Here is a 13,891-nt window from a genome sequence, read left to right as displayed (position 1 = left end):
GTTATGAAATTAGGCTATCAGTTTTTTTTTTAATTGTTTCACATTTTTCATGTCAAGCCTTTTAAAGCTGACTTTACAGTATGAGTTTTCCACATTGTGGAAGGTTTTATGGTGATATAAAATTGTATATATCCACTTATTTGAATTCTGGTCAATATGTATATCTTTGGCAATCATACGACATCTTCTAATCTTTAAAGAGTTAATATTATTGGTATTAACTCCTACATGTATTTGAACTGATTTACGAGATTCTCAGTTTTAAAAAGTTTCCAGTACATTTAAGCAAAACTTTTTTTTAATGTATAGAAAGTGATTTGTTTGATATATTTTGCTTAAATTATCTGAACATAAAAGCATTATTTTAATAATTTAATACCAAAACTGTATCATGCTGACTACAATGTTTGTTAACAGAATCATATTTCACTCAGAGTTACATTTTGAAAGGCTTCATTCTTTATTATACTTGTATATTTCTGTAATTTTTAAATGCTTTGTTATTCATTTTGTCTAAGAAAATTCCCAGCTGATTGCCAGGTCCACATTCATATGTATATGGAAATGCTGATTTATTTTTGTCTCTTGTAAATAGCGTTGACATTATTTGTTCCCATTTTACTGGTCTCACAAGTTGATTAACAACAGTCTTATGGAAATTGGCATTATTCTGCAGTCTATTAGAAGTCATATTTGACAATATAGGAAATTTTGGACGATGTATTTCTATCCTTCTCAATGCATTACTGACAGGTTTCCTTGCTAAGTCCATTAAAGGAGTGTGGAAAGCACCACTAACTGGTATACGTTTACAACTTCTTATTCCAAAATCTTTTTTATTCTTCTCTATGAAGTCTAATGCCTGTAAAATATGAATGCTTATTTGAATGAACTACAATATAAAACAAGAGGCTCTCAAGAGCCTGAATCGCTCACCTTAATTCTTTTGGTTAAATCTCTCATCAATGATTATTTTGGCTTTTCAATTTATTTAAATGTTTTTTGGATCGTCCGATTTTCTTCAAAAGCCAAAAAAAATAATCATTTTCTCCTATGTTCTATTTTAGCCATAGGAGCTATGTTTCTTGACATACAAGGAAATAAAATATAAAATTTATACTAGATACTCTGAAACTCATTTAGCCTAAGTTTGGCTGAAATTGATACAGCAGTTTCAAAGGAGAAGATTTTTTAAAGTAAGTCAACATGATGAACAAATTGTGAAAAAAAGTCTTTAAAGGGCAATAACTCCTTAAGTGGTCAATTGACAATTTTGGTCAATTGACTTAATTGAAGATCTTACTTTGCTGAACATTATTGCTGTTTACAGTTTATTTCTATCTATAATTATATTCAAGATAATAAACAAAAACAGCAGAATTTCCTTAAAATTATCAATTCAGGGGCAGCAACCCAACAACAGGTTGTCTGATTCATCTGAAAATTTCAGGGCAGATAGATCTTGACCTGATAAACAATATTACCCATCGTCATATTTGCTCTAAATGCTTTGGTTTTTGAGTTATAAGCCAAAAACTGCATTTGACCCCTATGTTCTATTTTTTAGCAATGGCGACCATGTTTGTTGATAGATCATAACTTCGGATACAATTTACAAACTAGATACCCTAAGGAAGATTCAGTTAAAGTTTGGAAGTATTTGGCCCAGCAGTTTCAGAGAAGAAGATTTTTGTAAAAGATTACTAAGATTTACGAAAAATGGTTAAAAATTGACTATAAAGGGCAATAACTCCTAAAGGGGTCAACTGACCATTTCCGTCATGTTGACTTATTTGTAAATCTTACTTTGCTGAACATTATTGCTGTTTACAGTTTATCTCTATCTATAATAATATTCAAGATAATAACCAAAAACAGCAAAATTTCTTTAAAATTACCAATTCAGGGGCAGTAACCCAACAACAGGTTGTCTGATTCATCTGAATATTTCAAGGCAGATAGATCTTGACCTGATAAACAATATTATATCATGTCAGATTTGCTCTTAATGCTTTGGTTTTTGAGTTATAAGCCAAAAACTGCATTTGACCCCTATGTTCTATTTTTAGCAATGGCGACCATGTTTGTTGATAGATCACAACTTCGGATACAATTTACAAACTAGATACCCTAAGGAACATTCAGTTAAAGTTTGGAAGTATTTGGCCCAGTAGTTTCAGAGGAGAAGATTTTTGTAAAAGATTACTAAGATTTACGAAAAAATGGTTAAAAATTGACTATAAAGGGCAATAACTCCTAAAGGGGTCAACTGACCATTTCCGTCATGTTGACTTATTTGTAAATCTTACTTTGCTGAACATTATTGCTGTTTACAGTTTATCTCTATCTATAATAATATTCAAGATAATAACCAAAAACAGCAAAATTTCCTTAAAATTACCAATTCAGGGGCAGCAACCCAACAACAGGTTGTCTGATTCATCTGAAAATTTCAAGGCAGATAGATCTTGACCTGATAAACAATATTACCCCATGTCAGATTTGCTCTAAATGCTTTGGTTTTTGAGTTATAAGCCAAAAACTGCATTTGACCCCTATGTTCTATTTTTAGCAATGGCGACCATGTTTGTTGATAGATCATAACTTCGGATACAATTTACAAACAAGATACCCTAAGGAACATTCAATTAAAGTTTGGAAGTATTTGGCCCAGTAGTTTCAGAGGAGATTTTTGTAAAAGATTACTAAGATTTACGAAAAATGGTTAAAAATTGACTATAAAGGGCAATAACTCCTAAAGGGGTCAACTGACCATTTCCGTCATGTTGACTTATTTGTAAATCTTACTTTGCTGAACATTATTGCTGTTTACAGTTTATCTCTATCTATAATAATATTCAAGATAATAACCAAAAACAGCAAAATTTCTTTAAAATTACCAATTCAGGGGCAGTAACCCAACAACAGGTTGTCTGATTCATCTGAATATTTCAAGGCAGATAGATCTTGACCTGATAAACAATATTATATCATGTCAGATTTGCTCTTAATGCTTTGGTTTTTGAGTTATAAGCCAAAAACTGCATTTGACCCCTATGTTCTATTTTTAGCAATGGCGACCATGTTTGTTGATAGATCACAACTTCGGATACAATTTACAAACTAGATACCCTAAGGAACATTCAGTTAAAGTTTGGAAGTATTTGGCCCAGTAGTTTCAGAGGAGAAGATTTTTGTAAAAGATTACTAAGATTTACGAAAAAATGGTTAAAAATTGACTATAAAGGGCAATAACTCCTAAAGGGGTCAACTGACCATTTCCGTCATGTTGACTTATTTGTAAATCTTACTTTGCTGAACATTATTGCTGTTTACAGTTTATCTCTATCTATAATAATATTCAAGATAATAACCAAAAACAGCAAAATTTCCTTAAAATTACCAATTCAGGGGCAGCAACCCAACAACAGGTTGTCTGATTCATCTGAAAATTTCAAGGCAGATAGATCTTGACCTGATAAACAATATTACCCCATGTCAGATTTGCTCTAAATGCTTTGGTTTTTGAGTTATAAGCCAAAAACTGCATTTGACCCCTATGTTCTATTTTTAGCAATGGCGACCATGTTTGTTGATAGATCATAACTTCGGATACAATTTACAAACAAGATACCCTAAGGAACATTCAATTAAAGTTTGGAAGTATTTGGCCCAGTAGTTTCAGAGGAGATTTTTGTAAAAGATTACTAAGATTTACGAAAAATGGTTAAAAATTGACTATAAAGGGCAATAACTCCTAAAGGGGTCAACTGACCATTTCCGTCATGTTGACTTATTTGTAAATCTTACTTTGCTGAACATTATTCCTGTTTACAGTTTATCTCTATCTATAATAATATTCAAGATAATAACCAAAAACAGCAAAATTTCCTTAAAATTACCAATTCAGGGGCAGCAACCCAACACCGGGTTGTCTGATTCATCTGAAAATTTCAGGGCAGATAGATCTTGACCTGATTAACAATATTACCCCATGTCAGATTTGCTCTAAATGCTTTGGTTTTTGAGTTATAAGCCAAAAACTGCATTTGACCCCTATGTTCTATTTTTAGCAATGGCGACCATGTTTGTTGATAGATCAAAACTTCAGATACAATTTATAAATTATATACCCTAAGGAACATTCAGTTAAAGTTTGAAAGTATTTGGCCCAGTAGTTTCAGAGGAGAAGATTCTTGAAATAGTTTACGACGACGACAGACGACGACAGACGACGGACGCCAAGTGATGGCATAAGCTCACTTGTCCCTTCGGGACAGGTGAGCTAAATATGAATTGCAATGGTAAAAATAACAATCAATCTTATAATTCAAGGTCTTTTACTTTCCAATGTATTTATATTACATAGTATGGATGTGTACTGATTGATAATTTAGTCTAAGATGCCTGATTTTTTTTATTACTTGTTAGTGGCTTTGAACTAGCTGTCAGTAACTGAGAGTACTCTCAAATCTGTACTTGGTGTCTTTTTGTTAATGGGATATCAATCGATATACAAGTACCGGTCACCTCAACTCTGTGTAGTATTTGTATTTGTATCCATCTGATGAGTTAAGCCTTTTTCAACTGATTTTTATTGTTCGTTCTTATGTTGTACTGTTACACCACTGTCCCAGGTTAGAGGGAGGTTTATGACTCGCTAACATGTTAATTCAGTGGTTGTCATTTGTTGATGTTTTTCATATTTGTTTTTCTTCTTTTTTTGTTCATAAATTAGGCCGTTAGTTTTTCTCATTTGAATTGTTTTACATTGTCATTTCTTGGACATTATAGCTTACTATGCAATATGGGCTTTGCTCATTGTTGAAGGCTGTACGGTGACCTGTCGTTAATTTTTGTGTCATTTGGTCTCTTGTGGAGAGTAGTCTCATTGGCAATCATACCACATCTTCTTTTTTACAGTAAAAAATGTTTGATGTCATTATGGAAAGATTTGAAAAAAGTACTGCCAGGAGTTACGTAGGAATAATGGATGAAAAAGGCAGAGGAGTGGAAAAAACTTTAACAAATGAATGGTAAGAAAATATTGATGTCTCAGTACAGAAACTATGAAGCTCATTCAAAATAGAGTAAGAACCTCTTTGTACCTCTTCATGTCCAGCTATAACTTTAACCTCAGGGAACAGGTAGCTGGCTATTCTACAAACAGGATCTTCTATATGATGTTGCTCCTTGCAATACTGTTTAGCAGCTTCTGTAGCTAGATTCAGTTTGGTTCCCCAGAAACAAAACACTGTCATCATTCCGCTAGGTGTCTCCTCTGAGGCTCTCTGCATTGCCTGAGCTCTTACTTTGACCACACTGAGGGCTGAAAATAGTGACAGATAATAGTTACTGTTATAAGAACTGGAAACTTGTTTTTAATATTGACAAAGTAAAGTCGTGTGACAATGACTGCCTTGTCTTGGTTATCCATTAGACAGCAATCTAATTACACAAATAGCAAATACAACATCACATTTAAAGGTTCACAAACTTTTTGCTTTTTGAAACTTCAGCAAGACAGCACCAGTCTTTATATTAAGGCAATATTATGTCTACAGCTCAAGATGTCCATTTTTAGCTGCTGATTTTTTTATTCAGTTAAAAATTTACACTTGCTTATCATGCTTATATACTAGAGCTGAATAATTCACCATAGATAAGGGTGACAGCTGGGAGATAAAGGGAATCACTCTTTGATTAATAGCTGTCTCATAAATCACGAGCATGTATATTACTGCACTCAAGGCACACAAGCTACATTTCTTTACCTCAATCCAAGTTTTTTCCAACTGAGATGGGATCTGAGATTCATGAAATGAAAACTAGTAAACCAAAGTAATAAGTTAGAAATCAGGTAACAAAATTGTTTCTCTCATGTTAAGATGGACTAGTACACATTTTTGTTTAGGGGCCCTCCTATGTGTTCAGATTTCTCCCTGGGTTGAAAATCCATTAGTGGCTTTGTGCTATTTTCTGCTCTTTGACACATTGCCGATTTTCATTCTTAATTTTATCTTACTTGAAGTAATAAAAAACAATCTTGACTTATATCTCTATATATTATACATTGTATATACTATATATAATATAAGATATAAAGCTAAAGGCTGACCAACGGACACTACAAATTATGGTATAGATGCTACATTGTAAGTGAGAGATGTGTGTGAACTTAGACGAGATTATCTCCCCCTAATAGAGTACAGTCAATCAAGAAATTATTGTGAGGTTTTTATTATTGTGAAAAATGCGAGAGAGTTGTAAAAGCAATAATTTAAACTTGCATTATGAAATATTTAATATAAATTAAACACAATTTTTCTCAAAATCATAAAAAATTAAAATCACATTTTAATCTAAAATGACAAAATCGCAATAATAAATGCAAGCAATAGTTTCTGAATTTTCAGTACATGTAACAAGTCAGGCTATCTTGACCATGCCCTTATTGCTCACTTTGTTTTTCTTTCTTCATTCAACATTTTCAAATTTTTAGCAGATCCTGTTTTTCCATTTTTTTCTGAGTCATTGATAATCAGAGATCCCTGTGATCTATTTTAAGATGGCACATTACCATTGTTAGACTTGCTACAATTCCCTTTCTAATATTTCTCTCTTACTAATTTATATGTTTACTGATAAGTGCCAGCCTACTGATTGCCCTTGGAGAAAGGTATAATATAATTGTAATCTCCTAGTTATAGCAGTAAAATTATTAAAGGGGCAAAATTGAAAAAATAATAATAATTAGGAAGGGACATGTAGCAAGTCTATACCATTGTCTAAAATCCCTTTCATGGTTCACAATCAATTTGACAGTTTTTCTTAGAAAAGATATGAAAATGTGTGATAATCAGGGTTATAAATGCTTGTTATGGGCCCTGTGAACTAAAGCCCAATAAAAGTTTACAGTAAATATATTCATAGCTGAATTATTTTGTGCTCTATTTAATCTAACTGGTAAATCTCGTCATTGCACGACTGTGACACTACACTACATGATGTAGTTTAGTGTCAGAGTCATGCAATGAGGAGGTTTATTAGTAGTTTTTTGTCAGAGTCATGCTATTTTAACTGTTAAAATAGAATTCAATTATTTAAGATTCTCATTTAAATAAACTATCTAATATATATATAGCTATATGTAAGTACCATCTTCAAAAGACATCATTCCAGCAAACACCATAGCAGCAAACTCTCCAACACTGTAACCAGCTGTAGCAACGGTATTCTCTATACCCTGTAATACAACAAAATCATGATATTAATGTACTTATGATATCAATTGATTTTTCCTATACATCTTTCATTCATTTCCCCATTTTCATCTTCTACACAAGAAATATTCTTCCAGCATGAACTGTTTTTACACCAAGGCTTATAGCAGGCAACAAATATTCTATTTTGTTTAAAATGGTCATCTGATCAACATGAAAAATTCTGCTGGCAAATATCTGTTTAAAACAATTTTGACTCACAACAGGCCACTTAAATGTACACATGTTACAGACCCCTCAACATGCTCAATAAGAGTTGTTGCAAGGGTTCTTTAACGTGCATAGTGCATGGTACTCCCTGAATATGGGAGCTCAGATTTAATGTCCCTGTCTGACAGTCAGATTACTCTATAGAAATGCTCAACAAATTTGCACAGCTACCACCATTTGTTACGCGTAACCAGGAAGGGGTGTTTGAAATTTTTTAACCCATACAATGTAGGTTCGTTCCAGTTTCCTGGGATTTGAAGAGCAATGTTAAAAGTTCTGCAAAAGTTAACCAATTGTGAACTTTCCATTTCTATGTACATGAGGTAGCAACATACCAGCAGCGCCTGCATACGAACTATACATGTATATCTCCCGCTTGATACGATATATTCCCCAAAATGTATTTCCTATCATGATTCCCTTCATGTAGGGTTGCTGCGCACATGGAAGCTATTAAATTTCCAAATGATCAAGTTCAAATCATCAATATCCCTTTGCACGACAGGTGCCACATGAGGAACAGGATCTGCTTACCCAGAGAATATATACAAATGTAACAATAACTGTAGAAATATTATAATATTTATAACTGTAATGTTGTAACACATTGTACATTTTGTATGTGTAAAAATCTTTTTATTATTGTTTACCTGAAAGTTTTCTTCTTTTAATCTCTCAATAGCTGCAACAGATGTCACAAAAACAGCAGGCTGACAATGTATAGTTTTATCTAGTTCTGATTTTGGACCATACAGACATAGTTTTAGTAAATCATATTTCAGTATTTCACTAGCATGGTCATATAGTCCTTTGACACCTGGAAAGGGTAACAATTGTTTACCCATGCCAACAAACTGGCTTCCTTGCCCAGGAAAAAAAGTAAATGATTTTGTCTCTGGGTCAATTTCGGGTCTTATTATTTGTGAATGTTTTTCATGTTCTTTTGATTTTTGATTGTCACCAACATCTGATGAAAAAGTCTCTACAAATCCTTTATCGTTATCTGAGTTTATAATCATATCATCAAGCATTCCTTTGACTTCAAGTGTGCCCTGGTTTTCATAATCGGATGTCCTTGCAACAGATCTCGAATGTGTTGAATGAAACGAATCGGTTTGTCGTTTCCTATGTCTTCTAGGTACATAACTTGCATCACTTGCAATGTCAACTGATGAAGATGGACTTGTTTGTTCGTCTGTTTTCTTGGAACAAAACGTCCGAAAACTGGTAGAAACCTTGCATCAGAAAACAACTGTCTTTGTGCGACAAAGAAAATGGAGTCTCTTAACAACAATGGGAACATGGTCTTCAGTAAGTTGCTACACCTTAGTTATCAATCACTTATAAGAGTGACAATTGATGAAAATTTGGCCTCCATGTGCTCTTGTTTACAATCAGCTATCGGAAATGGGTCGTACTCCGAAAATGAGATTCACCTTTTTACGACAAATACTTTAGTATCATAAACATTAAAAATCGGATTCAAAAATTCATTTTTTTTTGTTTTTTGGTCTATAATGGTGAATTCCTGTTTTCATTTAAACCATTTTTGCTAAAATTCGAGTTAGTAAAGAAATTCTTTTACCGGAAGTAAAGGGAAATATTTCCCGCGAATTTCAACACGTGACACCGACCCATCACAAAACAACGAAAAACACATCTCAGGTATTTGACAAACTTGACTTTAAAAATGCATACAATGATTATGAATAGCTTCTGTTGCTCATGTCATTTTCAAAATGCATTAACATATACTTATCATTATAGCTTTTACATGTTATCACATTGACATTGTGGTTATTTTTTGGTGTTTTGCAAAAAATGTATAAATTAAATAGCATTTTAAAACTTATCTTCCAGTTATCTGCCTTTTATTGTTTTATGATTACGTTTATATGTGATTGATATATGTTTCGGCACAGTTCTGCATGTATAATGTTTTGATAGGTTATTGATGTACTTTGTGTATCTGTCAGAATTTAGTTAAAGACTTAAAATTGACAAAAATGTGGGTATTTATCACAGGCACTAATGTCTTGTCTCCGAAAAAATTTCCTATATATCTTCTTCTTTAGGTTTTCAGTAGTCCTTCAATGATCTGAAGATTATTTACTGTTTGCGAGCGCAGCGTAGCCTATAATATATATATATATATTTACAAAGACAAAAAAAAAAATATTTGGAAATAAATTTGAGGTGCGTATATACCTTAATTATAACACAAGGTACTTTACTCGCATTTTTTTTAAATGTCAGTCAGTGGCATAATTCAGTTATGCTGATTTCTCGTTTGTCAACCCCACGAAAACTTGTTTTATCGTAAATCTAAATTTTATTATCTACACAATGGTGTATAACACGACTACTGTTATTGTCAGAATCATCCGTAGCAGTCCTACCCAAGTATGTCAATCGTAATTATTTCGTCTACCATGTCTACCGACGCCAATTTAGAAACACAAAACTTGCAGTGGTCTAAAAACAGTCACATGAACATTTATTGACAAATCTTGTGTATTGGAGGTAAGGGTAATGACTGTGCCTGTGTTCCATATGTCTATTAAAAACAAGATGCATTTGATATTTATGAACATTGATTTTGTATTACATTTCTCACTGGTTTGAAATGAGCTTTTTAATTTGATTGTAATTAAAAAAAAAAAGTTGTATATTCTATTATACAAAAAAATGTATCAATAATTATAATCAATATTTAAAGAAAAATATTGAAAAAACTAACAAGGGAGATTTCTAGAAAACGTATTAATGACATAGTTAAAATAAAATTGCCATTGAACTTTCAAAGTCGAAATTTTGACATTTCAAATCTTAAAATCTCTGTGAGGGTAATCAATTGTTTTCACTAAGTGCGATAATTTCCATGGTTGCTTTTTTAACATTTTATTCCCTATCCGATGACATTAAATTATAAAACCTGAGGCGGGTACTCATAGCCTATGAAGATTAAATTGGCTTCATGTCCCCGCATGCGGGAATGTGCAGGCACTGCCTTATCTTTGATTGTAATGCTTCTTCCGCATAGTGGTCTGGCTGTAAAGGTTCACCCTTTTCCACCATTCCATGAAGAATAATTATTTATGATATGGACTTTTTTTGGTGTTTGTGAGTCTACTGTAATGTTTTAAAGATTGAGTTTACTTTTGGTTTTGTGCTGCTGATTTTTGCTGAAACTATGGCCTTTTGACTGAAAATTTCTATAATAGATTTAGCATTTTTTTCTGGACTGAAGGCCCTTCACATACATGAATATGTTGAGATAATTTTTAGAATGTTAGTCCAGTATGACAAGAAACAGGTCAAGATTATGTTTATGTATCACTCCATTGATTTTTGCCGAAATAACAGGCAAAAATACAATATACAATGTATGTTACTATTTTTTTCTTCTTAAAATTTAGAGTTTCAGCTCTGAAGAGGATGTTCTTTTAATGTAGTAATAGTTTTTGTTGTTTAATTATATGCAATATATCATGACTGCTTATTTCAACCCTTCTGTACAACTGTATCTATTTGTCTTGCAGATTGATCCTTTTTGTACAAATGTATCTATTTATTTGTCTTGTAGATTATAAAACTTTCCAGTTGACAACCCAATATGTCTGAACCATTGACACCTCGTAGAAGTAAACGGGGGAGGACATCAGAGCCTACTTCTCCAACAACAGATGAAAATGCTAAAACCCGTACGGTTATGTTGGAAATAGTTTGTTAATAACTTGTTTCTATGAATAAAACTTTTTAGGATTTTAATTCAGGAAGTTTGACAATTTTTTACCTGTTCATTATATATTTAGCATGATTAGTCTGTAGTGAGGGATCAGACAAGTTGCAAGATCGACACCAATAGAGTAACATTTGAACATGTATAACTAAATAGCTATTAATTGCATTCAGAAGTTTAGCTCTCTTTGTGTTCACTCCAATGGATGGAAACAACAAAATTAACTGAAGCTGTTGTGGAAATTGGTATTCAGAACTATTTTAATGTTACCTGCATAAAAAAAACAATCTATTTATTGCAATAAATATAATTACGATATGAGATACAGTTTGAAAACAGTATAATTTTTCTTCATTCTTACATTTTCTTCATCTGGTTAACGACACTAATTTTGATTTTCTTTGTTTATTTTTAGCAACCAGGAAAAGTTCAAGATCCAGTGCAACAACACGTATGTATATATTGTCGCATTATTTTTTGCTGCTATTGTTTCTAAAGCATTCAACATGTTAAAGCAGGGACATAAAAATGAAGAAAAAGAATCCACTGTTTAGTGTAAAACACATAATCATTAAGATGGTTTGAGTTTCTGTTGCTGGCCATATTTGAAAATGTGCCAAAAGGATTAGTGTCTGACTTTTTTTGTCCGTAGACAAAAGTTTTATAAGGTGAATCCAGAGCAGTCCCAAGAAAAAAATGTTTTTGCATATGTTAATTAACCAAAAAAATAATCTGTTGTAGTTAAGCAAATCTGAATATGGTTCTTTTGAACTCTAATACATAGCTATTAGAGTGAAATCTAAAATCTAAAAAAACCTACCAAAGCAATTGTTTTCAAACATGAGAGAAATTGACATTTCACAATGAAGAAACATCTAAAATGAGAGACAGTTATGGACAAATAAGACCAAATTTCAAAGCATAAACTTTAAGAAAAGAAAAAAACTACCAAAACTAGGAGGGAAGTCTGGTACAATGAAAAATGACTTGTCTTTTAAACAGTGAAAATAGTCTATGAAATGCTGTGAACAACTTAAATGTCAGAGTAGAATGACTAAATGTGCAGATTGATATGTCATTTCATGTGAAGGACAGTTCCAATTCCCAGGAAATCAATTAAGCCCATACTGACTGTTTGTTATTGTTCGTATGTCATTTGATTTGTGGTTCTTTTTTAGCCTCATCAACAAGAGGAAGTGCAAGAAAAAGCAAACCAGAGAAAGAAAGAGATGAAACATCCTCACCCCCATCAAAACGTAGAATGGATAGTTCTCCTGGTGCTGACCTTCGACCTCTGCCTTCGTCTCCTCCATCAGGACCACAAGCTGAGGACACCTCCTTGTTTTCCAGTCCACCTCAATCTAGAGCAGGTATGTTAAATGGTAGATATTAAGATATCCTCTTCCAGCAAGCAACAGAAAATCTGTTTTTATTCAAATTTGTGTATATTTATATTTTTAGATGAGGGCTATTCCAGAAAAAAATGTAGGGTGGGGGGGGGGGGGGGGGGGGGGGTTGGAAGGCACATTATATTAATAATACATGGGTGATGGAAATCAGAGCAACTTTTCACACTATAATGCACTATAATACTCAATTACAATTGTCTGGGTGGTGGGTGCTGACAAAAACTGCCTTCCAACCACCCACCCCCCCCCCCCCCACCCCCCCCATACATTTTTTTCTGGAATAGCCCTGAGATAAATGTTTTAAAGGTTTATCCCACAGACAAGACAGAGGGAAGAGATGTTTAAAAAAAAAAAAAATGTTTCACAATGAGACCACAGTCTTCAGGCTGAACATATGAATCCACAAGCCTGTAGCTCAATTTTAACAAATTTTTAGTTGTATTCTATATATTGGCTAGTAGAGAAAAATTTCACAAGCCAACAGCAATTTTACAAGCCATGGCTGTAGGATTTGTGGTTAAGTGTGAAGGCTGAGACCACTGAGGTGTTTACCTTTCCTGGTTGTTTTTGAATGCATTATCATTGTAAATCCTGTTATTTATCCTCCTGAACATGCATGAAATATTTGCCACTATGTTGAGCAACCAACAATCAATCAATCCCTTTATTTATAAGCATAGTACTTGAAAGGTATTAATGTTAAGATTCAATGCCTATTTAAAATAATTCTTTTTTTTTAGCTCCTACCAGTGAAATAGATTGAGTTCACCTCTGAATTATGGAACACCAGGATCAAGAGGTGGTCCCCGTTACACCTGGAGCAGCTGCCACACACCCATCAGAACAAGACCAGATGTCCGAAGTGACAGGAAGCTGCGACAGGTCACAATTGGAGGATCAGATCCAAGTGTTGGTATTTTTCTTTGCAATTGTTTTGAATGTGCATGCACTATTTTACAGATGAATTTCAAATTTTGTGTCCGGTCTGATGATTTTGTGCAAAGTTATGGTCCTTGGACCTCGAAAATTCACTTGAATAATCAGTTTATTAATTTTTTTTCGTCATGCTTGCAGATATTGACTTGATATTTGTAATATTATGTTTTATACCATGGCAAGTTATAGATCAAGTTAGGATTTTGTTCCAGTAAAATGAACTTTAAATCGGGAAGGGGACTATGTATTGCCATGCAATACTGACAGAATGCTTGTTTTGTATGCTATTTGCATGTTTCATCTACTAAAGA

At 33.1% G+C, this 13,891-nt stretch overlaps 2 protein-coding genes across 2 annotated transcripts; one reads left to right on the top strand and one right to left on the bottom strand.

Moving 5' to 3' along the window:
- Positions 1–359: 359 nt before the first annotated feature.
- LOC139505487 (malonyl-CoA-acyl carrier protein transacylase, mitochondrial-like) lies at positions 360–8,923 on the bottom strand. The gene is made up of 4 exons (XM_071295039.1): positions 8,144–8,923; positions 7,159–7,246; positions 5,109–5,329; positions 360–862 (listed from the first exon to the last, which is right to left on the bottom strand). Exons 1-4 carry the CDS (start codon positions 8,522–8,524, stop codon positions 464–466), a joined length of 1,089 nt encoding a protein of 362 aa, XP_071151140.1. The 5' UTR covers positions 8,525–8,923; the 3' UTR covers positions 360–463.
- Positions 8,924–9,055: 132 nt separating this feature from the next.
- Positions 9,056–13,511, top strand: LOC139505488 (DNA replication licensing factor MCM4-like). Its single transcript, XM_071295040.1, has 5 exons — positions 9,056–9,158; positions 11,080–11,197; positions 11,651–11,686; positions 12,414–12,605; positions 13,385–13,511. Exons 2-5 carry the CDS (start codon positions 11,110–11,112, stop codon positions 13,405–13,407), a joined length of 339 nt encoding a protein of 112 aa, XP_071151141.1. The 5' UTR covers positions 9,056–9,158; positions 11,080–11,109; the 3' UTR covers positions 13,408–13,511.
- Positions 13,512–13,891: the final 380 nt, after the last annotated feature.

This window comes from Mytilus edulis, unplaced genomic scaffold (assembly GCF_963676685.1).
Source record: "Mytilus edulis unplaced genomic scaffold, xbMytEdul2.2 SCAFFOLD_1774, whole genome shotgun sequence".
NCBI classification, from domain to species: Eukaryota; Metazoa; Mollusca; class Bivalvia; order Mytilida; family Mytilidae; genus Mytilus; species Mytilus edulis.
Note: the sequence above shows the minus strand (reverse complement) of the source record. Positions and strands in the feature narration are given on the sequence as shown.

What these genes read in the sequence shown, in the direction of transcription:
- LOC139505487 (XM_071295039.1), bottom strand. Translation starts at nt 8,524, where the DNA reads ATGCTTGATGATATGATTATAAACTCAGATAACGATAAAGGATTTGTA. An exon ending in TAAAAGAAGAAAACTTTCAG is followed by an intron (nt 7,247 to 8,143) that starts GTAAACAATAAT and finishes GTTGTATTACAG; the next exon opens with GGTATAGAGAATACCGTTGC. An exon ending in TTATAGCTGGACATGAAGAG is followed by an intron (nt 863 to 5,108) that starts GTACAAAGAGGT and finishes CATATTTTACAG; the next exon opens with GCATTAGACTTCATAGAGAA.
- LOC139505488 (XM_071295040.1), top strand. Translation starts at nt 11,110, where the DNA reads ATGTCTGAACCATTGACACCTCGTAGAAGTAAACGGGGGAGGACATCA. An exon ending in AAGATCCAGTGCAACAACAC is followed by an intron (nt 11,687 to 12,413) that starts GTATGTATATAT and finishes GTTCTTTTTTAG; the next exon opens with CCTCATCAACAAGAGGAAGT. An exon ending in TCCACCTCAATCTAGAGCAG is followed by an intron (nt 12,606 to 13,384) that starts GTATGTTAAATG and finishes CTTTTTTTTTAG; the next exon opens with CTCCTACCAGTGAAATAGAT.